Source organism: Acartia tonsa, chromosome 12 (genome assembly GCF_053477335.1).
Source record: "Acartia tonsa isolate MP-2025a chromosome 12, ASM5347733v1, whole genome shotgun sequence".
In the NCBI taxonomy this organism is placed as follows: domain Eukaryota; kingdom Metazoa; phylum Arthropoda; class Copepoda; order Calanoida; family Acartiidae; genus Acartia; species Acartia tonsa.
Window position 1 is genome coordinate 33,937,535 of NC_137271.1, and position 27,621 is coordinate 33,965,155.

General features: G+C 30.4%; 1 protein-coding gene across 1 annotated transcript; it reads left to right on the top strand.

The window, feature by feature from the left end:
• The first annotated feature begins 755 nt into the window (after positions 1-755).
• On the top strand, positions 756-27,098 carry LOC145333522 (microtubule-associated protein 1 light chain 3 alpha-like). The gene is made up of 6 exons (XM_080178680.1): positions 756-965; positions 1,370-1,468; positions 24,444-24,513; positions 24,856-24,965; positions 25,314-25,404; positions 25,841-27,098. Exons 1-6 carry the CDS (start codon positions 925-927, stop codon positions 25,853-25,855), a joined length of 426 nt encoding a protein of 141 aa, XP_080034806.1. The 5' UTR covers positions 756-924; the 3' UTR covers positions 25,856-27,098.
• The last annotated feature ends 523 nt before the right edge of the window (positions 27,099-27,621 follow it).

Below are 27,621 nucleotides of genomic sequence, written 5' to 3' on the forward strand. Positions count from 1 at the left end.
GGATAGGGTACCTGCACCCTCATGCGATTATAAAAAAATCCACCAACATTTTTTAAAATTTTAAAAAAATATTTTTAAAATATTTAAAATCATTCAATGTGTAAGCCAAATATTAATCACGGAATCACATATATGTAGGTTTTTTATTATTAAGCTAAATAATCTATAAAATATTTACACATTGTAAGACAACTCTTGAGTTATTTAAGAAGTACAATATCAGCTAATAGAACTTATTTCAATTTTGAAAGATAATTTTATAAAAAAAATAACAAAAAAAGTTGATTTTGCTTTTTAAAAGTAAGCAAAAATAATGTAGAGTCTTTAGAATTATTTTTAATATTTTTTTTTACGTCACATAGAATTTTTAACCGAGACTTTTACTCTATTCGTCATCACAATCAACTGTATAAATTCAATTTTGAAGATTTTAAACATTGAACTATAATTTTCATATAATATGTACGCATGTTCTTGTATTGATAATAAATGTCTACTATACAGTTCACTATTGTTTATTATTAATTAAAATGTATAGGATGTATTTATGACATATAAAAAAGTTTAGATGTAAAATTGGCAAGAAATAGATGTAAAATTGACAATTTTGGATGTATAAATGCCTGTGTTAGATGTATTTTTGGCGGTTACTTTAAGTATGACTGTATTTTTGGCAGAGGTTTTTGCATTTTGACAAAAAAACATCCAGATGTATATCTGCCAGTTGCAGGAACGCCATGTACCCATTCATTTATAATGTGTTTTATTAAATTTTTTTCCTTTTTCAGAATAAAAAATGATTTGATTTTTATAAATCATTTTCCCGAATTAATTTTTTAAGAATAGAAGAAAAGAAAAAAGCTAATAAACTTTTTGTGATAAATTTTAAGAACTATTTAAAAAAATTGTGATAAAATTATAAAGATGTTTTGTTCACAAGCCGTGGATAGAATGCTTGCAGACAGGTAAATTCTTTTCCAGTATGGCTTCCAACCTGATAATTATCTGCTGGATTATAACCGGTTCTCAGCAATGTTGAAAAATCATGTGTAGCGTCGTATTACAGACATTTTTCACAAACAACAAAATAAAAATTATAAAACTACATAATACCAGTTTTGTTAGCCCGTAAGTTATTAAAGATGAAAATTATTAAAGTAATGAATGGACAATAAGTTACAAATGGATGTATAATCCAAGTGGTGGAGTCCCTTTTCGTCTTCTAGCAAATTGCTTTCTGATCTTTGGTTGGGACTTAGCTATGTTCATATTACCAACGCTTTTAGCTGATCGCTGTAGGCAGAATTATATGTATTTAGCTCATGCTCCATCTATTCTTTTGCTTAAATATAAAAGATAATATTTTTAGATTTCCCAAATTGGATTCTAACCACAACAGCAAACAATCATTTAAACAGAGATTATCATTTGAATCCAGAGCTAAAGAGGCCATCGATACAAGAAAAAGGTAAGCTAAACTTCTTTCAGACAGACAGTACGGACGTTTTTTTTATATATAAATATAGAGTTCCTTTGCTATTAAAAGAACAAAAAAATCTGAATTTTTTCCTAAAGGTAGTCATTATTATTATACATTTTGTATCATCGTTATCAACAAATAAAAAAACATTACTATTGGTTTTGAAAAAAAACTATTGAAACCTTATGAATAATGTACAAAATTTTGCAATTTTGTATTTAAAAATTGCGCATGAAAATGCAAATAATACTGTACATTAAAAAAGTCTTATTAATGGCGTTTATGCCCTTTAACTCATGCATGTATGTTTGTCTGTCTGTCAGACTAATGTTATCAATATCATATTTATTTATTATATTTGATTACATTATCTGGTAAAAGCTGATCTTTCACAATTTGTTTTTCGGTTGAATCTATTTTTTAAAGTCTTAAAGGTTTGAAATGTATTTTTTTACTTTAGAAAAATCATATTTAAATCATAGGTTCATTTTATGTGTTATTTTGAAATTCTTCCTCTTATAAACATACCAATGAACATTATTGTTCTTGTTCTCGTATGTAGAAATAGGATATACCCTTAGATAAGGCCATACAGCTTTTATGCAAAGAGATTAAAATAAGCTTTGAAATGGTCATGAGCACACAGAAATTACCATGGACAATTTTAGTATTGTCTAGCTTTTCATGCAATAGTAGTTCTTTTTTGTCTGCCGCGACTAAACAGGCTTACAGGCGGCAGAAGCACGGCTGCCGATCCTTACAAAAAAGAATTGTAAATTACAACAATTAAATAAGAGCCTTTTTTGACAACTTATCATTAATAAAAAGTAGCACGTTTCTCAAAGGTGTTTAAAAACATTTTGTTTTGCAATCCTCACGTGAGGTGTCTAGTTATGGACCTGATGACCCTTTTTATTGCAATTTTTCTGCACGTTATGATATACAGAATCAGCAGATAAGGCAGGAGTACCAAGGGATAAGACAATGGATGATAAATTTATGTACGCTATCTAATTATGATATTAAAATTAGATTCTGTAGATTAAATTTCCTTATATGGAATCAAAATGTGTACACCTTTTAACTAATATTATGATCGGATTGTTCTAACACTGTGTATATTGGTCGAATTAAGTAATTGTTTATTTAACTATTTATGTAGGTAAAACTATCACAACAAAGTGAGTCCTATTTTATAGGATAATTATACTTTTTTTGTTATAAAAATCTATTTAATTGTTACTTTATCTCTAGGTACAAAAAAGTATGTGTCAAATGGTCCTATTATGACTTTAAGATAAACATAGGTTGAAAAACATAGGATTTTTTGGGTACACTTTTAATTATGTAAAAAGTGAAATTTTCTAAACGTTTCAGAATCATTGAATAGGTGATCAAAATGTCTTTCTTATTGTATATTGAGTCAGATTAATTTATTTAAGTTAAAAAAATATTTCCTCCTCTTAAAGATTGAGGAACATTAAAATAGCATAAAACCATCCCAAGACTAAGTATTCTACTGCGCTACTTTTAGATAAATTTATTTTTATATCGTGCTGTTTAATTCTTATTAGTATTACCCTGCTTATTTATATAAAGGATTAAAAACTTCAAAATAACAAAAAGATTAAATTTTAAATTTAAACATTAGTAAACCTTTTTTTTTGGAAGGGGGGGAGGATTCTTAGTAGCAACGAAATAAGATAACTTTCATGATATCATAACTGATCATAATGTATGCCTGTCGATAAGTTGAAGGCAAAAAGTTATCGTAAGGTTAACCATGTTTCTATTATATTTGTTAGAAGCGAAGCTACCCTTTAATTCACTGTCTGTTCGTCCTATATCATTAAGCATCCAGTATGTAATTTTTCTCCGATATATTTATTTTCTTAGTTTTGATAAAATCAAATTCTCTTGTAATGCCTTCCATGATTTTTGATGCTTCACTATCTATAAATGTTGTCATCCTTTTTTTCAGGAGACTAACACCTGAAAATTCTTGGAAACAGGTGGATTTTAAAATGCATTGTCCTAATTGTCTCTATTGAACTTATTTGTTATTAATTTTGATGGATCACATTTTGTTATTCGATCACAAAAGATCATCATGCAATGGAGAACGTAGATTCAAAAATGCAAAAAAAGGCAATTTTTAAAAATTTAAATGTTTCCACAGGGTGATTCGTTTTAGAGGTACCTTCTAATCCCTAAGACTTCAAGTCTCTTTTATATTATTGTTTGTACACTATTAAAGTGAACACTACTGTAGGTAATATTCTTAAAAAGCATGACAGCATCAATATAACCAAGAATTAATCATTCAGCAGAGAGTAAGGGGCCGGGGGACATTAAATAATAGTTTTTTTTATACCCAAAGTTTATTAATACTCTCTCATTTGTTGGTTTGGTATTTTGGGTACCTTACTGATCGGTTGTTTCAAACTAGCAGTTAACAAACTTTTCAACCAATAGGGGTGATTTTGTTTATTATTAGTAGTAATGGACAATAAGGGAGTAGTAGGTTCGTTGCTGTTTTAATAATTTTGGCGCTGTTCATAGCTTTTGTGGAAATGAAAAAACACCATAGTTTACTATATACCCTTTCTTATTGGGTAAATAGAAAAGTTGTTTATTCAGGTTTCAAATTTAAATATGCCATATAGGGTGTGCCCTCAGTTCCGCATATTGTAAAATTCGCTAATTATTTAATATTCATAAAAGAAAAGAGCAAATAAATTAAAGGGGGAATATGGTAATGAGAATAAAGCAAAGAGAAAGGGATAGTTTGTTTTAGCTATTCTTGATTATGTAAAAAATTTGTGGAAGTGATAAAACACCATATATTTCTGTGTCATATATTAATGGAAATAGAATATGTGGATATAATGACAGGTTGGAGAGAAAGAGGTTGGGGGTAAAGGGGGTATTTTTATACTAGCCAGATGGGAGTATCACTTTATTAGAGTACATGAAAATCAGTTGCACATGTGCTCCCAAGAAAGGCACATCTTATTTTGAAGTGTGTAATTAGATCTATGTCAAAGTATATAATGATCTAATAGCTCCTAACATAGTACATTTTCAATATTGCATAACCCTCATCTAACTAAGTGATACAAATAAAAATAGTGCAACCAAGCATTTGACCATCAATGCATAGATAAAAGACAATTTTCTATATTTTTTCATCATATTTTATAATATTATTAAAAATTATCCTCAGCAAGAATGTTTAATAAGATCACAAGAAATATTCTTGAAAAAAATAATATGTCTAATGATGTTGACATAGAGTCACTAACTACAGAGTCTAAAGATACCAAAACTGCCCCTAAAAATGACTCTATTAAATCAGTAAGAGCAAGTCTCCAAGAAGCTCTGAAGGTAATATCTTTACTCCAAGACAGAATTACTGCCCTAGAAAAGGTCAACAACAACACATCTACAGATAAGTGTTCTACTTGTCACTCAGACATAAAAAGAATAAAAGATATCCTAGGTATCAACGACGCCCCCAAACCCAACTGCACACTCAACTCTCACAATTCTGAACCAGAACTTGCTAAGATCCACAAAGCCAGACACATTGTGAACATAGGTGACCTCATTCATGTCGACAAAATCACGTGGAAATATGGAGGAAGCCACAGTGAACAGATTATGGCATTGTTTGGTAATAGCCAGGCTATAGTGAAAATATATCAATTAAAGCCTAAAGTTGTGAATGGGAAATCCCTTTATCCAGTGAATATATACTTCAGTTCTGAAGTTGCAAGTGATAAAGCTATCTCAATACTGAAATCTGTTTGTGACAAGGCTGGTAAGAGAATGCCAACTGTTCAATACGCCCTAACAGGCTTCCCAACACTACAGAAACGTGTCAGAGATGTTTCTTCTATTCTCAGCTTGGCAAAACAGAACAAAGAAATTACTGCCTATTCTATTATGAATTTCTCTATGGCAAAAGACAAATCCATAATCCCACTATATTCTGTTAAAGTTACTGAGAATGGACCATGGAGCAAGTATATAGAGAGTCGAACTATCAACCCAGACAGCGCAAGCAACGGACATATATTTCAGGAAAGCACTAACACAGAGGAAGCGCAGATCCACATTCAAACATTGACTGGAAAGATTATGGAACACATTCAGTCATTAGACCGCACAAACACTTCTATCAACCCTAAAAGGAACATCCAACAGAAAACTAACAAACACAACACTCCCTCAGATTCTGTGGACGGCATCAACAATTATCAAAACTCTAACCCTTTTATCAACAGTACTCATCAAAGTAAACGCGGACGCTCTTCCTCTTCTAGCCCATTTCTCCATGCCACAAAAAAACAGTTTTACAATATTCCCTCCAACGATCATCACAATACCTCCCCCTTTCTATACTCTCCACCACAGCAAACCCACATCTCCACATCCCCCCCTCCCCTCCAACAATTATATCCTATCACAAGCGTTCCTACAGTAACACAGCACCCCAGTCTAGCACCAGTCCACCTACACACTGGCATAGCCCCGCAGGGATACAACCACAGCAACTTCCAGACACACCAACAAACCTACAACCAACAGCAAAATCCAGGCCTAACTTATAATAGCTACAATGTGTAATATGATGATTTAAAATGTAGAATATGTTTTTACATAAGTTGCATTTTTAGGAGAATCTTTCATTGATTTGCCTTTAAATTTTTGGCTGTTGTCCAAAGCCAATTCTCATATTTAAATTTGGACTAAGAATTTCAAAAGTTTGGCTTTTGATTCCCTTTTTTATAGGAACACTCATTGTTTGTTTCTTCCCCCCCCCCCCCCTTCTTCTTATTATTATATAGTTATATTATTAGTTTTAAGTTAAGATTAGAATGCAATTTGACTCCTCTTTTAACATAAGATTTGTTAACTGTCGTGGTCTAGGGCTCCTCTCAAGTAACAGCAAAAGGCATAGACTAAATAGGATTTCACACAAAATCAAAGAACTGGAATACTCCAATAATGGCATACCTTCCTTATATGCTCTCTTAGAAACAAAATTAAAACCTAGCAAAAATACCCCAAATCTCCCAAATAATTGTAGTTACATCGGGGAAACGTCAGGAGGAAAAGGAGGGATACTATTATATTCTCATAATAGCTTGGAAACTGAAAATTTTAAAGTAATTTCATCAAAACATGCATGTTACATTAGACTGAAGATAAAAGAAAAATATATTGAGAACATTATAGTGTATCTCCCATGCGACATATTGGAGTGTTTTACTGTTCTTTCTGAAATCGAAAAATTCATTGTAAACAATAATATAAGCAATTTTTGCATATATGGTGATTTCAATATATCATTTGATTCACCTCACCATTCTTGTAAAGCTAAGCGGTTACAAAAATTTCTAAGCAAATTTAACTTGTTTGATCTAGCAGACAAATTAGGCAGTAATCATGCATATACTTGGTCCACTATTCGAAATAAAAAATTACATACTAGCAATATAGATCATTTTTTTGTCAATTTCGATGGTTTTACTTCCATAAGATTTGAGCACAATAGCTTTAGTGACCACATGCATGCGACAGTTAGCTTTAAAAAACCATACGTATATACATCTCCTAAATGGAAAAATTATTTATTTCGTAATAAGGACTTTACCTCTATGCTAGAAAAAAAAGCTACTGAATTTTTGTTCGATTACGCAGATCCCGGCATTTTATTAAAGTCTAAAGAATTTTATGTTGAAAACCCAACTTGCTTAGATAATGAAATGTCATTTAATAGCCTCGAGTATAAAGATACAACTGCTTTTTTTAAACTTCTGAAGCATCTTAAAAATGAACATGATCGTTTTTTCTCTAAATATAAACTGAAAAATTTTCATAAAACACAAGAATTTAACAAGCAAGTTAACATGTTGTATGAAAATTTAAGTAGATTTAATTCCAGAGATACATTAAATCAAATCCAAAATCTAGTAAAAACCCAACAAGATTATTTCAAAGGTCTAGTTTTTACACAAGCGGAATTTAAATATATGCAAAGATTAAAAGTTGATGGGGCAAACAATAGCTATACATTTAAACATATTCCAAATCTTAAGAAGCAGAATTACAAATTAAAAATTGATGGTAATACAGTAACATGTCCCCATAAACTAGCAAATATATTTGCAGAAAATCATGCCAAAATTGTGTCCCCTGAAAACATCCCCCCCTCTGAATTAAAGGGTTTACTAGAGGACTATGATTTGACATTAGATGAAATATTTCCGCAAATTAAAAGTCTTACTTCTCCTTATTCTACATCTATTGAGTTTAAGAATATAATTAAGTCTATGAAAAACTGTTCTGCCCCAGGAATTACTTCAGAAACAAAAATTCTATTTGAGTTCTTAATTAATATTTTTCCAAATTTTATAACAAGAGCTTTGAATAACTTATACAATATCGACATTGATCAAAGCCCCTTTAAATTCATAAAAGATAGAAATATAATTTTCATTGCCAAGAAAAATAGTGACCTTTTGTCACCTGACGACTATCGTGGCATAGCGTTATTGGAAACTGTGTATAAAATTCTGTCTAAGGCACTGAATAAAAAACTTAATGTCCATCTTCATAAAATTATTCATAGTCAACAATTTGGCTTTGTTCCTAACAGAACAATGTCCAATGCATCAATTAACATTACAGCCGCCATAAACCACATTGTTAAAAAGAAGGACAATGCTCAAATCATTGCACTTGATTGGTCACGTGCCTTTGACACAATTTTACCCTCAGTTATTGACTCAATCTTATTGCATATATTTCCCAATGGTAGTTTTGCAAAAACGTTTAATCAACTTACAAATAACGGTAGATTTAGAGTAGCTATAAAAGGAACATTCTCCAAATTCTACAAGTTAAAAAGGGGGTCAGCTCAAGGTGACCCACCCAGTGGAAGTAAATTTATAATTACAAACCATATATTTATAAGATGCTTAATCAGCGAAAAATTAAAGCATATTTTCTATAAGATTGGAAAGAAACATACCAAACCTAAAAGTTTTGCTGATGATTCTATTTTAATTTCTCAATTGAAGACAAATAAGGATGTTAATGATTTAAAACAGTTATTGCACAAACTTGAGAAAGGTATCGGGCTTCATATAAACTTTAGTAAGACAAAAATTTTAACCCATGGCACCTTCCCCCCCGATCTTGCTTCTATAGGGAAAATTGTCGACAAACTTAAACATCTTGGAATTTACCTCTCCTTTAATCAAAATTTAGCAAGAATTCATACTTATGATGAATTATGTAGTAAACTTGAAAAAAAAGCAAAGTCAATTCCTCTAAAAAGCAGTTATAATTTGATTAAAAGACGCAATCTTTGTAGCCATTTATTATCAGCCTGTGCTTACCATGTATACAGAATTTATCCCCCTGACGAGAAATATTGTAAATCAATTTGGAAAATTATTTCAAAGTTTTTATGGTCTAGTAGAAATCCTGATGGAAAAATATCATACAGATATAAAATTTCACAAAATCGTATAGAACAAGATTTCACTCAGGGTGGTTTGAACTTTCTAAAACCTGACACCCAAGCATTTTCAATATGGTTAAATAGTTTTATGAATTGTCTAAGATTTTCTTCCCAACATAATGATACTACCATTAGCTTAATTTTAGAACATAAACATCTAAACATTCAAGCAATGTTACCTACATTTAGTTATAAAACAATAATTGAGCATCAAAATTTCTTTAAGAGTCTTTATCCATGTGCAGGTGGTAATTATTTTCATAAGCTAAGTGAGTTTTTTTATGATTTAGAACATGAACCATCCACGTTTTTCCAATCCCCCATTATTTCATCCAATTTTGCTAATATTTCAACACCTTTTAATAAACACGATGAAAATATATTACTTAAAACTAAGAAGCTAACCATCGCTTCCATATTTGAAACAAGAAAAATTGATGAAAAAGTATTGTTTTTGCCATGCATAAAATCTGATCTATCGAATATAATTAGAGATGTTTCTTTAATAAATAAATTGAGTAAACTAGTAGAGTCAACAAAAACAGCTTTTCCTAGAGATTGTGTGTTTAGCATGAAGAGAGCAAAGCAACTTTTGATTCCAATTGGAACAGTTTTTTTAAAGAACAAATCTGTATTTTCTCTCCATTTTAAACTAATTCATAGAAATAAAAACTCATGTGAGCTACCTGCACTAAAAACTAGAGTGAGTGATAAGTTATATATTCCAGACAAAGAAATGCTTTCTATGTCGTTAAAAAAAATATTTAGCATGCCAATTATTTTATATTATAAAAATTTTATCCTTGAACAAATGAACAGAACATTAAATAGTAAAAATAAACTATATAAATTTAAATTAACTGATTCAAATTTATGTTCAAAATGTAATATAATAAGTTCAACAGAACATGCCCTCTATTTCTGTGTGTTTCCTACCTATTTTATACATAAACTTGCATTATTTCTAGATTATGTTCTAAATGATAGTAAGCCAGAATTCATCTTTTTAAAAGAAAACTTTTACTTATACAATATGTTTTATGAAGGCTTTTCAAACGATTTCTATCTACAATTATCCCATTTAATTTTAGTTGCAAAAGATAGATCTTTAAAAATAAGCATAGAGGACGATTTCATTAAGTGGGATGACAACAATTTCTATGCACACTCTATTCTTTTATCTCAATTTACTTGTAAACTCCTTCATAATGCTGGCTTGAATAACAATATAATATATGATTTTATTAATTTCATATCAAACTAAGCCTAACATACACATTGTTTCTTTTATTCGTTCTATGTGGATCGATTTATGTCTTAATTTTATCTTTTTATTATTATTATGTTTTAACTATGTTTGTATATTATTTCGTATTGGAATAAATATTTAAATGTCAATGTCAGAGTACATGAAAATCTGGTGCAATATCCCAGTAATTATATATTAATTTAAATATTCAAATAAAGGTGTCCTCATTCTTATTGGCTCTTTTAAAGTTTTCTGGCTTAGCTTTTTGGTGAAGCTTTCTTAGTATCATTATCACTTCAATTTGATATTAATATCATTTCGTCCAAAAGTCGATAGTTTGTCAGCCATGATCACTTTTTTGATATTGTTTAATTTATCTTTCATTGTCTTATCCCTTAAAATCCCTGCTCACATACAGTACAAAATTTTGTTTATTTATTTAATAAGTTAGTCAATATCTGCTTAAAGTATTGATTTCTATTAACTTCATAGCTGCCAGTATAGTATTGGCTTACTATTAAGTAATATTTTTTTTCTATTGGTCGGAATGTTTGAAAGCAATAATTAGGTACCAACACTTCAAAATTTAATAAAAGTACCCAAACATGACGTGGTAATAAAACTATTGTCCAATGTACCCTCCCTCCCTCTTAAAAACCATTATTTAAGTTATCCTACTAGGTTATTACCATAACAACAATTTAACTAAATTATAAATTGAAGAAATATTGAAATTTAAATATCTTTAAAGTTAATAGTATTAGTTAAGTACCTAATGTTCTGTTGAAGGAAGAAAATGTAAAAAAAATATTTAAAAGGATTGACAAAGCTTTTAGAGTAGCTATGTTTGAAAAATAATTTATAAGATTATAAATTCATACAAACCTTACACAGTTAGGGAGTTGAATCCATTTTTATAGAAGCAGAAATATAATCTATGATTATGGTTTGGACCCTCTAAAACTGTAATCTACCTTTCCACTTTCCCCTCTCTTGGTGAAGATATCTTCAACGCCGATACGATTTTTGAAATGTAAGATTCTACTTTCCCTTCTCTTGGTGAAGATATCTTCAACGCCGATACGATTTTTAAAATGTAAGATTCCACTATCCCCTCTCTTGGTGAAGATATCTTCAACGCCGATACGATTTTTGAAATTTAAGATTCCACTTTTGCCTCTCTTGGTGAAGATATCTTCAACAAGAGAGACAAAAGTGGAATCTTATATTTCAAAAATCGTATCGGCGTTGAAGATATCTTCACCAAGAGAGGGGAAAGTGGAAGGGTAGATTACAGTTTTAGAGGGTCCAAACCATAATCATAGATTATATTTCTGCTTCTATAAAAATGGATTCAACTCCCTAACTGTTACATGATATAAATCTATTGATTTATCAACGGATATAGAATAGGTGGATATTGTGAAAGGAAATTTTTGTCGTCAATTTGTGTTGCTAATATAGTCCTCAGATATTGGTCAATATGTTCCTCCATGGTCAGAAGGTGATGTTGGGTATCGTTATATTAGCCAGCTGGGAGAATCATTTATCAGGGTATTCGAAAATCTCTCACAATATCAAGTTATCTATGCTCCTCTCTGGTAACTTAGAGGTGAATAACATTATTCCAGGCAGAAGAAGGGGGGGGGGGGACAATGAAGGATAAATTAATCTACAGCCCGTTTTTCTCCAAAAATATCATTATGAAAAATATATATGGAAGATTGAATTATTGACTATTGTCATATCCCCAAGTCCCTGAATTATTCCGAAAACATTTCTCTTAGTAACAACATATCTTAATCCCTTTTACAACCCTGGATAACCCCCCCCCCTCCCCCCACCCTCTCTGCTCTAATGATGATAACAAAGAGAGGGGCCATAAAAGATTTATTATTATTATTTACCCTCCCCCCCCCCTTTCCACTCCCCTTACAGATATACATTTCTCTTACTCTATAATGAGATAGAATTGTGATAAATTTTCTAAAAATATAATTAGCCTAAAACCTTCCTTGGAATAAAAAACAAGGGCTACCCCTTCTAACATATAAAGTACTTAAGTTTCTTATTTGTCTTTTAAAGTATCACTTACCACTGAACCGATTTGGTTCGGTATTTTAGTTCTTTTTTTAGGGAAGCCTCACATAGGTCCCTTTTTAAACTTAGGATGGTTTCACGCTACTTTTCTGTTTCCTTTTTCGAATGCAGAGCTCCTAAATGCTAGGGTATATCATTTTATCATATAGTTTCCACAAGAAACTAAATATAATTTGAATTGATTATGAATAAGTTACCGTGTTATCGTTGAATGCTATTGTTGACTTATATTCTAAAGGACCTTATTTACTTAGCTTAGCAACAAGTTATATCCAAAAACAAGGATGACAACACCCAAAATTTAAATAAAATGTGACTTTCATAAACATAAATTTAGATTGTTTCTATCGTTGAAAATTTCTTGTTTAAAAATCTAAATTAAGTCATTAGAATATTGTTTAATAATTAAAATTGTTGTGGGATAACAAATTAAGAAAAGATAATTTGTCATTCTTATAATTTCTCCTCCCCCCACCCTTTCTCTTTGTTCATTCTTGTTTTCATAAATTTGACACTTAAATCAGGGCTCGGCAGCCGCGACCAAGACTCAAATTGTAACCAGCTTGGATGCTTTGAAAATGCTTTTCGTAAAGTGGGATTGCCATATTTTGGCCAGGTTTAGACTTTTAAAATTTTTAAAGGTTGATTTCCCTGAGGTTTATAGGCGGCTGACGCACGGCTGCCGAGCCTTGCTTAGAATCCATTAGAAAATTAATTGATGTAGGAAAGAGTTAACGAGTAAAAATATCAGCATACTTTTAGATTAGTAACCTAGCCATTCTGTAGATTCAAATTATTGGCTGAAATGTTTAAACACTTCTAGTTGGGAACCAACCAACTAAAGTTTTGGAGCCAAAGAATAAGACAAAAGGGGTTTTAAAACCTTGTGTACCTGCAGTTTTATCTAACACCCTAATTTCCCCTCCATCCCTGTTTTTTCATGGTGTTAAATATTCGACGCAAAAGAGATTTTCTTTGGATGCCATTTCCTTGCCTTTGCCTTAAACCCAGCTATGGCATTCGACCATTTCCTGTTTATTCAAAATCACTGATATAAAACAAAACAAAAAAATTCTCATGTAAAAACCTTACTATAAGATTTCTTTGATAAACTTTTAGATAGCTTTTATTGCTTCGGCTAAACTTATATTAAAAAGTCAATAATGTCCAAAAAGTAGCCATCGACATATTAACGACATGCTAATTAGAATTAAAATTAACATGTTGATTTCTTGGCCATTATGAATAATTTCACATTTCCTATAGCTTCAATGTTTTTTATAAAATAACTGTTCTGTAACCCGCCCCAATGACCCTCTCCCCCCCCAAAAAAATAAAAATAAAATTACAATGTTAACCCTAATTTGAAGCAACCGTCCTGTTATTATATTCATTTCAATCAAATTAACCAATGCTCAATAATAGTATTTAATGTTTCGTACATTTTGTAAAAAAAAAATTATTTTTAGTTTACGTTTTAGGGAAGCTTTATATTGATGTTGGAAAGGGTTAGGGTTATTTCCGTCATAGTAAGAAATGAAAACAGTGGGCAATTATTTAAAGCCAGTATTGGTCATCAGAATAGGCTTAGACATGACACTTTGGCATATTAGGTGTTAATAACAATGTCAGTCAGAACAGGCAGGGATGGAGGGGACAATGGAATTTATTTTAATCTGGTCCCCAAAGATTTATAAGCACTTTCTCCTCTAAGCTAGCAGTGATAAAACTTTTCCACCATTGACTTTAATCTATACATGGAATATCTGAGATGTATTTAAGATCAATGGGTTTGAATCACAGCAAATGATTAAAAACTAAAGATAATTTTAATAGTAGTGGGAATGCCTTGGCTCATAAATAGGGGCAATTCATTAATATAATCAATACTCTCGCAAACAAGATCTTATGGTGTCTGTTATTGATTCTATTGAGTGTCTATTCCAACATATGTTATTATCATATGGTTAACAAACAAACATTTTATCAAATAGTCCATAACTAATTTCATAATATGGCTAAATTTTTCACGCCTATATTCATTTATATTACCAAAAATCTGTTAGTTTAATGTATTTTTTTGCGTTTTTAGATAATTTATATTTTATAGAAAACAAAAATTTACATTGAAACCATACCAAGACTAATCTTTTAAAAAATAGCCTAAAATCATTTCAGGACCTATAAGAAGTTTCATAGTAAAGGAGAACCTTATCGGTTCAGCGGTTAGCAAGATCCTTTGCTACAGACAAAAAAGCTTATTACTTTATATAATAGGATAAATAAAACATAGGATTGTGAATATAACTAATGATAAAGTTTTAATAGGATTTACTCAAAACCTGTGCTTAACCCTTTTAAGTTGTATAAACTTAAATATCATTAGTATTGAAAACCGTTACATAGGTTATTGTAAACAAATAGGGATAGGAATTTATATTCAGAAAATCTGTTTTACCTTTTAGAAAGAGTTCTTTGAAAAAAATGTCGTGCATCATTCACAATACAAATGACCAATTATAGGCCAGTTTACATTTGACTATTGGTCAATTAAATTGTATTGTATGACGTCATTTTTTTATAGGCACTATAAGCTGCTTCGTTTTCTTTCTATATAGCTGTAATTTTCTTAATGTCTTATTGCTGCGCTACTTATTGACAAATTTGTTCTTTTTGAGAATGCATATAACCGTCCCCTATTAATAAGAGACAACTGTAATAAAACCATTGTATAAATTGATCAATATACTTTGTACAATAATCAATTTCAATGTTTACATTTTATAGTAGTGTCCGATCCTAAGTCCTTATATATTGGGTTTAGTAGCGAAGCTACTTAATAGATCATTGTGTTTGTCCGTCCCTGGAGAAATTTTAGTTTACTGAGGTGCTATTAGAAGTAGACTGCTGAATTTTTTCTTCATTTAATACTCTTAAAGTTACGACTTAGAGCAAGTAAGGAAGATATGGATTTCTTTGCAGTTATTAAAGACAAATGTACAATTTTTTAAAGATTGCACATAAGCTAGTATTACCACTAGGAAACGTATATCGACAATTTTATCCTATAGACGTATGGAAAAACCCCAAGTTACAGAGTAGCTACGCTTTCTAAAGGGCCATGTGCCAGATATGCAGATGGCTGGGCCTTTGTTATATTACAACATATACATAATAGTATCAATTTCTAATTGTCCTTATACGTTTGATATCTCAGTAGGTAGTTTTAATTGACTTATCAATAGGATGTTCTCAAAATCATTTGTTTTTTTTCCTTTGAAAATTAAATTTCCTAGAATTATTTAAATTTTTATACTAAATGATAATCCAAAATTTGGTGGGTTGAAAAGCATTACTAATGCAATGAAATTTTATTAGCCGTCAATTTGGGAGACAATTTGACAGCCACCCCCTATCCCCATTTAATCATTTTATATCCCACCCTTCCATAAACTATTGTTATCGCCCCCAACCCCCTTTTATTGCCCCTAAACAGGGGGCGGGGCTTTATATCAATTTATTTTATTAACAATTAATCGCCGTTAATACCATTGATATACATGAATTGCATGTCCTTTTGAAAAAATATAAAATTTCTACCTCATACTACCCTTATAATACAGAGCTCCTAAGGTCTAGGGGCGTGACCGCTAGTTGTAGAAAAAAAGATTAACAAAATTGAGTTCCTCATTTATGGAAAATCAGATTAATTAATAATTAAATATCTTTTATCCAAATCATTAGGATTCTTGAGAAAATTTGCCTTTCATAGTTTACTTTCCTAAAGTGGGGAGGGAGAAATTTATGAGAAATAGACAATGCTAATGCTATCATTCTTTTATCTAAAGATTAAAATCCCATCCCCTTTATCAATATTATTATATCTATTATTTATGGGCTTAACTTTATGGGATTAAGGTTTACCTAAAATAAGTTAAAAATTTTCATTAAAACCCCTGGAGATGGGTTGTTAAAACGCAAAGCCTTTTTTCACAGACTTTTTCAGTCATTTGACCATTTGATTGGACGGCGTTTGTCTAGAAGTCTTAATCTTAGTATGTGCTCCTATTTTAGATCAAGTTATTGTATTACAGAAATTAGACTGGAACAAATTTAATTACTCTTTCATGGTAAGATAAAAACTTCTGGCAAAATAGTTCTTTGTTGATTGATTCTGATAAATCAAAATATAGCTTATTTTCGTTTCCCTCAAGCCTTTAAAACTAACTCCACCATAGGATACCCTATTGTCTACAAAGGGTTAACTTATCTCCTGTCCCATCTGTACCTTCTCTCTCAGGTGGATTGTCCCACTGGGCTAGGGTTCGAGTCCCGTCTGTCTATTTACAACCCAAGGATACAGGGATAAGACAATGGTTTTAAAAACGGTGATTTCCCTGCGGTTGTTTGTAGGATGATGCACGGTCGACCGCCTAGTCGTGAGTTTTAATGTTTCTAAAAAGCAATTTTGATTTGAATTTTCGAAAGGATTTTAAATAATCAAATATGTTTTTCTTTAATTGTGTAACAAAGAGGTTTTTGCTTTTTAAAATTAATAATTAAAAAATTTGAAATTAATTAAACCGATTAATTAAAATAAACTGTACATGATGACCTACTAATTTATAATTTTATCATTAAATTTATTATTATAAATAGATTTTACTATTTCCTGTTTCCAACATGTGCTAAATACTTATTAAACACCAGGGATCTAAAGGGATAAGACAATGGCCGATAAATTGATGTACATCCCCAATGATGATAATTAAAATTTCCCCTTCTGTAGAATAAACTTAGGGGTTTAAATGTTTGCACACTTAACTTAATAAACCAACCAATCAAAATTCAATAAAAGTCCCCAAGGTTGTTGAGTCAACGAAAACGTTATGTTTTAACTTTGGGGACTCGTGTAATAAACATCCCAATGTCCCCTTCCTCCCTAGTGAAATCTATATTTAGATTTAAACAAATTAATGTTAGAGTTTTATATCAGCACATCATGCTTATTATATTACTGTATCATTCATTACTGTTTTTGTTTTATTATTGCTGAGCTATTTATTGACATAGTTTGTGTTCCCTAATAAATGGAATGTTCCTATTTAATTGAAACTGCATATATATTTCCTGTGTGGGGGGTAAATAGTCTGGCAGAGCGGGGGGTGTCACCTGCTCTTTATCGCATCATATTATAGACAGCTTTCTGCGGATAATAAAATGAAAAAAGATATTAGTTTAAATCAAGTTTGGTTACCAGAATGTTCGAAGTTCCGGGCTAACAAAACTGGTATTTATTTGAAGATTAAAAAAATATTTGTGGAAAATTATCTGTTATGCGAAGCTAATAGAATTATAAGAGTAATCACTCTACTGCTATACTATACATATTAAAACATAACGATTGAATTAGAATTACAGTAAAGCTAGAGGCAAAATGAATATTCTATAGGTTCTAAATCCCTATCTTGTCAACCAGCGATGAACATATTTTGTGGCTAATTAAAATCTAAAATATTTGTGATTCCTAATTTTGCTTGGTATATCACCTGGGCCCAACTATTATTATTTGTCAACTTTTAATTGAGTTATGTTAGAGTTCTCACTCCTATGTTTTTAAAATGTAAAATCGCAGTAACTCTATCATATAATTTGGGCTTGTCGTACATCAATATATCCTAATCGGCATTTGAATTTGATAGACTACCATACATTTTAAAAATATAATAAGTAAATAAACCCAGAAAGGAAGGGAACATTGGAATGTTCATTGCAATAGTCCCCAAAGCCAAACAACCTTGAGAATTTTTATTGGTTGGTCCATTTAGTTGAGTGTTAGAAGGGTTTATTTTGTGTATCATCATTTGGGATGTACATCGATTTATCGGCCATTGTCTTATCCCTTTAGATCCCTGAAACCAACATATTTTGATAAGTCTAATATTTTTTGTTTTACCCAATTTACAAAAACAAACCCCCCAAAACCTCAAATTGAATTATCACAAATGGTTAATTATTTTATTAATAAAAGTAAATTCAATAAGGCACAAGGTCAACTTGGTGTCATCTGATTTTAGCTGGTTAACGCGTCCGTGGTCCACCTGTATTATAAAAAAGCGAAGCTTTTCTATATTAAAGGAGCATTTATACGTCCAAAGCGGATAGATCCTATCTCAATGAGGACTGTAAATTATAATGGTAACAACATATCCTTTTCGTTGGCTTAAAAACTTTGGGTACTATATTAATTTTTTATTGTTTTGTAATTGTTCCCAACTTGCAGAATCCAAACTTTTCAGCCAATAAGTGGTTCTTTTATTTATCATCATTGGGGATGTAAAATGTATACAAATTTTTGTCCATTATCTTGCTTATTACATTATTTTCTTTTTTGATAACAATTACAGTATCCGCAAAATAAGGCATTAATTTTAACTATAACATTTAAAAAATCTATTAAAATCAATTAAACGGCTAATTAGAGAAATTTACTTATCTTAATGGCTTTTATTATCATTAGAAATAGATTTATCTTTCCGGGATTAGATAATGGATGATAAAGTGATGCACATCCCCAAAGATGATAAAATTATCGGTGGAAAAGTTTAGACTCTGATGGTGTGTACTAAACAATCAAGATTTTAAATGTTTTAAGCCAACCAATGATGGAACGAGCTTATCAAACTTTGGGTACCAGTATAAGATACAGTATAATATCAATCTGAGTAATTTCTGAGTATTAAGTAGTTGAAATACAGAAAATTTTAGCCAAAAAAATGTATTTTAAATGCTTAAAACAAAGTAACTTTTAAGCAGGCATAGTCAATAAATCGCTGAAATTAAAGTTTTATAAATCATTCAATATGCTTGCAAATAAATAAAGAATGCCAGATAAATGTTTCTAAACCTTATTTTTGGTTTAAATAATCAAATAACCATTGGAATTTTGTGGAATTTATCAATACTGGTAAAATAACAGAGATACATATATAGAATTATTAAAACCCACTGAATAAAGGAACACACCTGAAGTACTTAAGTAATTGTTACAACAGCACAAACTGCCAGGGATGGAGAAGACATTGGGCTGTTTATTAAACTAGTCCCTAATGTTTCATAATTATGTTTTTTTTTATTAATTGGCTTAACAATTTTGGGGACTTTTTTGAATTTTGATTGTTTGTTTCATTAAGTTGAGTGGCCAAATGCGTCAACCACTAATTGGAATCTATAGAAGAGGTAAATTTGTGTATCACCATTGGAAATGTACATTAATTAATCAATCATTGTCTTAATCCTATAGATCTCTTAAACTGCCAATTTCATTTTATTAACCCTAAAGTTATGGGTATATTTAGCAATCTTGTGAATTGTTTTCTATTATTGAAGCCTCTGTACTATTAGGTGTACAATCACTTACACACAATAAATTGCATAGAGTTTCATTTTTGTACAAAGACATATTTCTTATGAAAAGTAATAGGATGTCTGTCTGTCCATCTGTCTGTACCGAAGGATCTTGCTAACCGCTAAACTGATAATAAGTTTCATATAGATCCTGGGAATCAGGAATAAGGTATAATCAACAAGCAAAATAAATCTAAAATAATATTTGGGGGGCAAACGGAGAGGTCGTCAATTTTACGATATGTTGCCCCCCAACGACAGCTGAAAAACACGTATAGGTTTCGTGATTTTTATCCGAATTAATTTCGTTATTGGTATAAGCTGCCTGGGAATAATTAAAACTAAATTAGCACAGGGCACCTCCAGCCTCCAAAGATAAATCGCACCTGGAAAATACCCCACTAAATTTTTGTAAAACTAAAATTCATAGTGAGGGGGTCTATCCCCCTCTTCCTGAGTGCCCCTAGAGGCTATAAGGAAATAAATTTATTCATGTATTGTGGTTGCTCTTATTTTATAATGTGATACATATGCGGAAGTGAATGCACACCCTACCAACATACAGGTTAAATTTTAACAGTAAACAAGTCTTTCAAACAATTTTCAATGGTTCCTCAATGATTAAGTTTCAGGGGCTTGTGAGTGAGGGAGAGGACAATGGCAGTTGGATGATTCTTTCAATTCAATTATATGCCACCTTTTTCCTGTGTTCTTAAAAAAGACAAGAATTGTAACCTTTTCTGACAGTTAAAATGATCATTGATGAATCAAAATGTATTTTTTTTTTCAGCTTCTTTAGAAAGGTTAAGAAATATTCAATTCATTTAGACTAGCAATTTCAAAGATATCTTAAGCTGCAGACAAAAAATCTTATTATAAATCATATATGATAGATATTTATTTTAGAAACAACATAGTTTTTTCTTCTATTATTATATCCCTTCTGTACCTGAAATATACTAAAATAGTACCTTACACATATTATCCGTAGGCCCATAGTATTGCATGATCATTGCATGGCTTTTAATAACATAAACAAGTTTCCTGACCATTCAATGTAAGAAACAGAGCAGGGATCATGCACTCGCAAGAAAAAATGTTTTACCTCAAAATCAAACTATTTTTAAATTGATAATTAATATCATTTCGACTATATGACTTCAAAATTTACAGATAAGTATATTTGCATTTTTTTAACAATTTAACCCCTCCAGCCCATTGGATAAATTTTTGAAGTAATGCAACTCTAGAATCTAAAGGGATAACACAATGGCCACTATATTGAGGTACATCCCACATGATGATACATAAAATTACCCCTTTTGTAGATAACAATTAATTGTTTGGACACTCAACTAAATTAACCAACCAATTAAAATAAAAAAAAAATGTTTAGCCAATGAAAAAGAAAACGTTGTTAAAAGACTTTGAGGACTAGTGTAATAATAAGCCTAATCTCCCCTCCCTCCCTGAAAGTAACTACTATTGTTTGAAAGGACTGAAATAATTTTAAAGGACGGACGGACTGACCTACCGTACATGTTGAGAAGTTTTGTTACCTAAAACTCAGGTATAAGGTATAACCAACAAGCGAAAAAAATTAAAAATAATATTTGGGGGGCAAATGGAGAGGTCGTCAATTTTACGATGTGTTGCCCCCCCACCGACAGCTGAAAAACACGTATAAATTTGTTATTTTTATTCTATTTAATGATTTAAATTACAGTAGAAGGTAAGGTATACTACATTGCATAGTTCAAATTCTTAACTAAAATTCTTTTGGCGAATTTTAATGGTATTTCTTTAATGTAGCAAAACGATTTAGTTGCTACGATGTAATTTTAACTTCAATTGCCAACTCTGTCTCTTTTAGCAATATAAAAAATTCACTATAAAAAAGTCCCTTACGAGTTTTAAGAAAACCAATAAGAAAGAAAAATTCTAACCAAAATTTCTATCTAAAAAATCGAATCTTGTAGCAATTTTATTTGATCAAAAACTACATTTTGAAAACATACAAAAATATTAAGATATTGAATTTGTACAATTTTCCGTAGAAAATTGACTCATAGATTTTTTTGCATTTTTAATTTTAGAAAAGTTTCCGTAGATTTTTTCGTCACGAAGCTACTCTTCATTTACGTATGTATTTGCCAGTCCGTCTTAGAAAACATTTTGGGGAATTTTCTCAGATCCTATTAAAGAAAGATGAGTGATACTTATGATTTATTTTGTTCTTTGGCCTGTCGTTGATTTTATAACTGCTACACATCTGCTCTGTAACTTCAACTCTGAATTTTTGTTTTAAAAGGTTTATATCAATATTTGGCATTTGGTCAGATATAGAGAGGGGACAATGGGCTGTTTATTACGCTAGTCCCCAAAGTTTAATAATAACGTTTTCTTAATAGTTGACTTAACAACTTTGTTGACTTTTACTAAATTATGATTGGTTGGTTTATTATGTTGGGTGTTCAAACGTTTAAATCATTAATTTTGTTTTATAAAATGTGTAATTTTGCGTGTCATCATTGGGGATGTACATAAATTTGTCGGAAATTGTCTTATCACTTTAATAAAAAATGGTCATATCTATAATTCATATCTTCATCATTATTTTGTTCAGACAAATTTAAGTTTTACCCACATTCAAAAATAAATTTACGTCTTATTTTTGAAAAGGTTCTATTGTAAACAAATTTTAATTATATAATTAAAAGGTTTTAGATTAATCACACGAAATTTAAATAATCAGAAATATGCGCATCGGTAAATCCTTGCCATAAAGTAGTAAGTTTTTTTTCTGTCTGTATCTTAAGATTTCGATAACTACTGAACTGATTTAGTTCTCCCTTTAAGGGATGCTTCACATAGATTCTAGAGTGGTTTTAGGATTTTTGCCTTGGCATGGTTTTAGGCTATTTTCCCTACCTAATTAAATTTAGTGCCTTAAAGTGCTAGGGGCAAACCGCTATTTCGAGTTAATATAATATAATCACTTAATAAAAAAATTAAATTTTCTGTTAATGATCGAATATACAGCATCTCCCTTGTTAAGAATATACAAAATATGCTTCTGATTTGGCAAAAAATTGACATATCTCTTATTTTTCAACAAATTTTAGGTGCCAAAAATTAAAACTTTAATAAGATTTTACGTTTTATCTTTCAAGAGTTTTGTAATCAAATGAGAGGCTTAAAAACGGGAATATTTTTTTTATTGGAACAGCTACTCTATAACTAGGTGTTTTTTCGAAACAATTAATCTAGATATTAATATATTTCAACATTCAAACATCAATTGACCAAAAACTCATTAATTATAGTATTACCAAATTTCCTTTTATCATCCTAGGTGTTGTTAGCTAGTTATAATGTGTTATTCACATATTAAAATATTGCTATAATTATAATCTATTTTTCTTTAATCCATATATGTTTATGTAACTATATTGATTATGGATTTATTCATTAGGAAAAGCAAAAATAGTAATCAATTTCATATTGCAATAAGATTATACAAGTTGCTTCGCCCCTAGCCTATAGCGGCTTCACTTGGGCTTTTAACCCATTTTTTAGTATCATAGTTACTCTATAACTATGGTATCACTGACCGTCGCTTTAGAATATAGCCTTTGCAACAACTGGATGTCTAAATCTATTCCCAATTTATCAATCCGTCAGTTCCAACAAAAGTTTTTTCTCATTTGTCTATTCTAAGTAAATTATTCTGTGTTCTTATTCATATTTCATTGATTATATCATAGAAATTGTCAAAAAACATATAAGGTTACAGATAAGTTGTTTGTTTATAATATTAATTATTGATTTACATTGAAAAATATGTTTTTTTTTGTTTTTTTTCTTGTTATTTATAGAGAAATATGATAGCTAAGAGTTTGATGACCTATCCTAGTATGGCTTCGAAACCGATCTATATCCGTTGGATTAGAACTGGTTCTCAGCCATACTGAAAAATCATGTAAAGGATCGTAATACAGACACTTTTTCACGAATATTAAAATTTAGATTATAAAAATAATACAAGTTTTATTAGCCTGGGCCTTGGTCCCCTCGAGGCTAACAAAATTGGTTTTAATCTCAAGTTTTTCATTTTAAAATCTGCAAAAAAACTGTCTATAACACGATGCGATAAATAACTATTACATAACCTTTCTAAGTTAGCATCGCAGCTGCTTTATAATTAGGCTGTCAGTAAATACAATGAAATGTTAATTTTATTTTCTGCTGCAAGTGCAGTTAAAGTACAAGATCATTAACCACTAAAATACTGCTTCTAAAACTATTAAATGGTTTTAAATTTCTTTTTGTACATTTTCAGTTTATGTACGGAATATGTAGTGTACAAAATCAGATTCTTATTTTTACTGTCTTCAGCTCAGCTTGCAATCATATTTTTGAATACACTTACTTGAATATTGCACCAAATTTTCATTTACTCTAAAGTGATACCGGCAGTTGGCTAAAATAACTAAACTCCCATCCTCTCCATTTATCTTTTCTCCTCTTTTCCAACTGGATGAACGAACTGTCTAATAAATGAGGTGTATATTAGCAACCTAAATTGGCGACAATATATCCATGTATTCTATATTCATTTGTTTTTCCTTTTCCTGAAGTTAGAAAGTATATTTTTTTATTATTTGCAGGTATCCAAGCAAAGTGCCGCTGGTTGTGGAGAGATATAAGAGAGAACAGTCCATAGGAGAAATTGATAAGGTAATCATTGCTATATTTAGGTCCCGGCAGCCTAAAACCTTCCCAAGACATAGAAATTAATTAGACTTAAACCATACTGGGACCTATATGAAGCATCCCATAAAATGGTTTATTTCTTTTATTCAGTTGAAAGCGAGATATAATTAATCGATTATTACTTGGATCTTACACAAGATTATCATGTGCTCTAATAAAGTAAAACTTGTAGCTGGCTAAAGAAACGACCCTTCTCGTCCACCCCCTTTACCACATCCCCTCCCATCCTACTAGATGAACGTACTCACCAATAAATGATGTCCATGTGTTAGCAACCTGTCATATATCTAGTTTCAATTGTTTTAGGTGAAGTGGTTGGTTCCTGTAGAAATGACGACATTACAACTCAGCATTGTTCTCAAACAAAGATTACATCTTCCTCCGGGCAAAGAATTTTTCCTACTCATCGATGGCAAGTAAGTCGGCGTTTTCCCTTAAAGCACCTTGTTTATAATAGAAAATTTTAGCCTTTATTTATTTAAAATATAGGGTTTGGGGGGTGGGGGCGTAGTTTAGGTTAGTTTTAGTGTAAAAATTGAAGTACTAAAAAATAATTTTATTTCTCTGTAGCTCTGTATTCAAAGAAAAAATAGCCCTAAAATTAAAATAGTCTAAAACCATCCTCTATAATGAAACTAATGCTTCTCTAAAATAGTGAACTCAATCGGTTCAGTAGTTAATGAAATCTTAAGCTTCAAACAAACAAAAAACCTATAGGATGAAACTTGTATCTACCCGATTATTATAAATTTACTATTTTTCAGGACGATACCCAGCCTGAATGTCCCCATGGTCACCCTGCACCAAAAGTTTGCTGACGAGGACGGATTTCTATATTTTACCTACGCATCACAGGTCAGTAGTAACAAGCAGGCATCTAAAGGGATAAGACAATGGCTTATAAATTAATGTACATCTCAAATGATGATACTTACAATTACCCCTACTGTAGAATGAAATTAGTGGTTGAAACGTTTAAACACTCAACTTAATGAATTAACCAGTCAAAATTCAAATATACAAAGTTAATAAGCCAACGAATAAGAAAACGTTATTATAAAACCATTCCCAGTTGTCCCCTCTCTCTTTGAAAAATCATGATATTAATACCAGTTTTATTCGACCTGGCCATGGGCCTCTCGGGGTCAACAAAACCAGAATTGATATAAAATTATAATTTATCCTTTTACTATCTGTGGAACGCTGTTTTTAAATAACAACTTTAAGCTAGGTTCTTTTTTGTGATAGTTATCCTAGGATAACAAATTTTATATTATTTTTATTTATTTAGGAATGTTTTGGTTGAACCTGTGCTGATAAAAAAAAGAAGAATAAAAATATCAAGAAAATAAACTTATCTAGGCAGTTTTATACAAGTCCAAATAAATTAAAAAATAAAGTAATATTTTAGTAAAATAATGTATTAATGTATTTCTTTTAAAATTATGTACTTAAAATTTAAAAACTTAATTTTTATTTTTGACATTTAAAATCTAATATAATAATTTATTTATTTTTACAAATAAAATAAAAATTTATAAAAGTGGCGAACTATTATTTTTAAGTCTTTAAGATACCATTCAACATTATATTAAGTTTATATTAAAAAATTACTTGTTCTAGAGTATTTTCAGTACTGTCATTTATGAATTCATAATTTTAATTAATTTACTCTAATTACCTAAAAATATCAAAATTGTATTATTTTTTATTTACTTAAAGCAATTTCAAAAATTGATATTAAAGCAAGTATATTTATTAATTAAAAAGTATCTCCTAATATTTTGAACAGAGCAGAGAAAGATTTCAGAACGGATCTTTCAGCATGGCTCCGAAACCGATTAATATTAGCTGGATTAAAACCGGTTCTCAACCATACTGCAAAATAATGTATCGTATCATATTACAGACATTTTCTACGTATATTAAAAAATCCTAAAATTAATACCAGTTTTTACGGCCCCTCGGGCCTAACAAAACTGGTTTTAGTTTAATATCCGCGGAAAGCGGTCTATAATACGATGCAATAAATAACCCTTATTAATGTAAGAATGTTTTTTTTTATGAGTAGGGTAAAATATACATTTGTGATAGTTAAAGATACCAATACATTATAAATTATTGGCAGCGTAAATTACAAGATTATTAAATTATTTTTTATATTACAGAACTACATGTTAGAAATTTTAATTTTTCTGAAGATACGGAAAGTGGCATGTGTTACATCATTAAAATATGTCTATAAAAGAAAGGATGAGAGGAGAAGAAGGACAGGAATCCTATAAAAGGATTTAGACATAGTTTTATGACGTCACATATGACACTTTCCGTATCTCCAGTTTTTCTTAAACTCAAAAAATTGTGATTTTTATCTGCTCTGTTCTATCAATCATTTTTAAAAATTAAAATTAAATAAACTATGTTTAGTTTTTAAATAATCATTTTTTTTTGTTTTGTGTTAAGTATTTTTTTAATGTTTGTATTTTAAACTATGAAGCTGACTCAATTAAGAGCTTATCAAAATTTAATAAATTTTTGAAAAATTTAAACTTGTTTCACTTTTCTTTTGAAAGAAAAATTAATCCACATGTGGTTGGTTCTGTTAAGAAAGAAAGTTTAAAAATAGTTATTTCTTTCATCGTATTATAAACGGCTTTCCGCGGATATAGAATGTACAATTATAAGAATAAAACCTCGGGGCTAAAAAACTGGTTTTAATCTTATTATTGTACATTTTTATATTCGTAGAAAGCAGTTTATAATACGATGCTAGAAATAGTTTTTTCGTATGGATGAGAACCGGTTCTTATCCACCGGATTCGAATGAATACGAGAAAATATATTCTGACTGGTTTAAAGTTTTGCTTTTCTGAGGTGCGGCTGCCGACCCCTGCCAATTTTAATAAATATTCTATTGTATTATAATTAGGCTTGGTTCGTACATCCGTCTAGATGACAGGGTTATTAATCAATTTTTAGATTTGCTCATTAGCTATTAAAGGTAGAGCCCTATATTAACATGGCAGTCATACAGTTTCTTTGCTGTAATATTTGGTATGATCAAATTTTCAA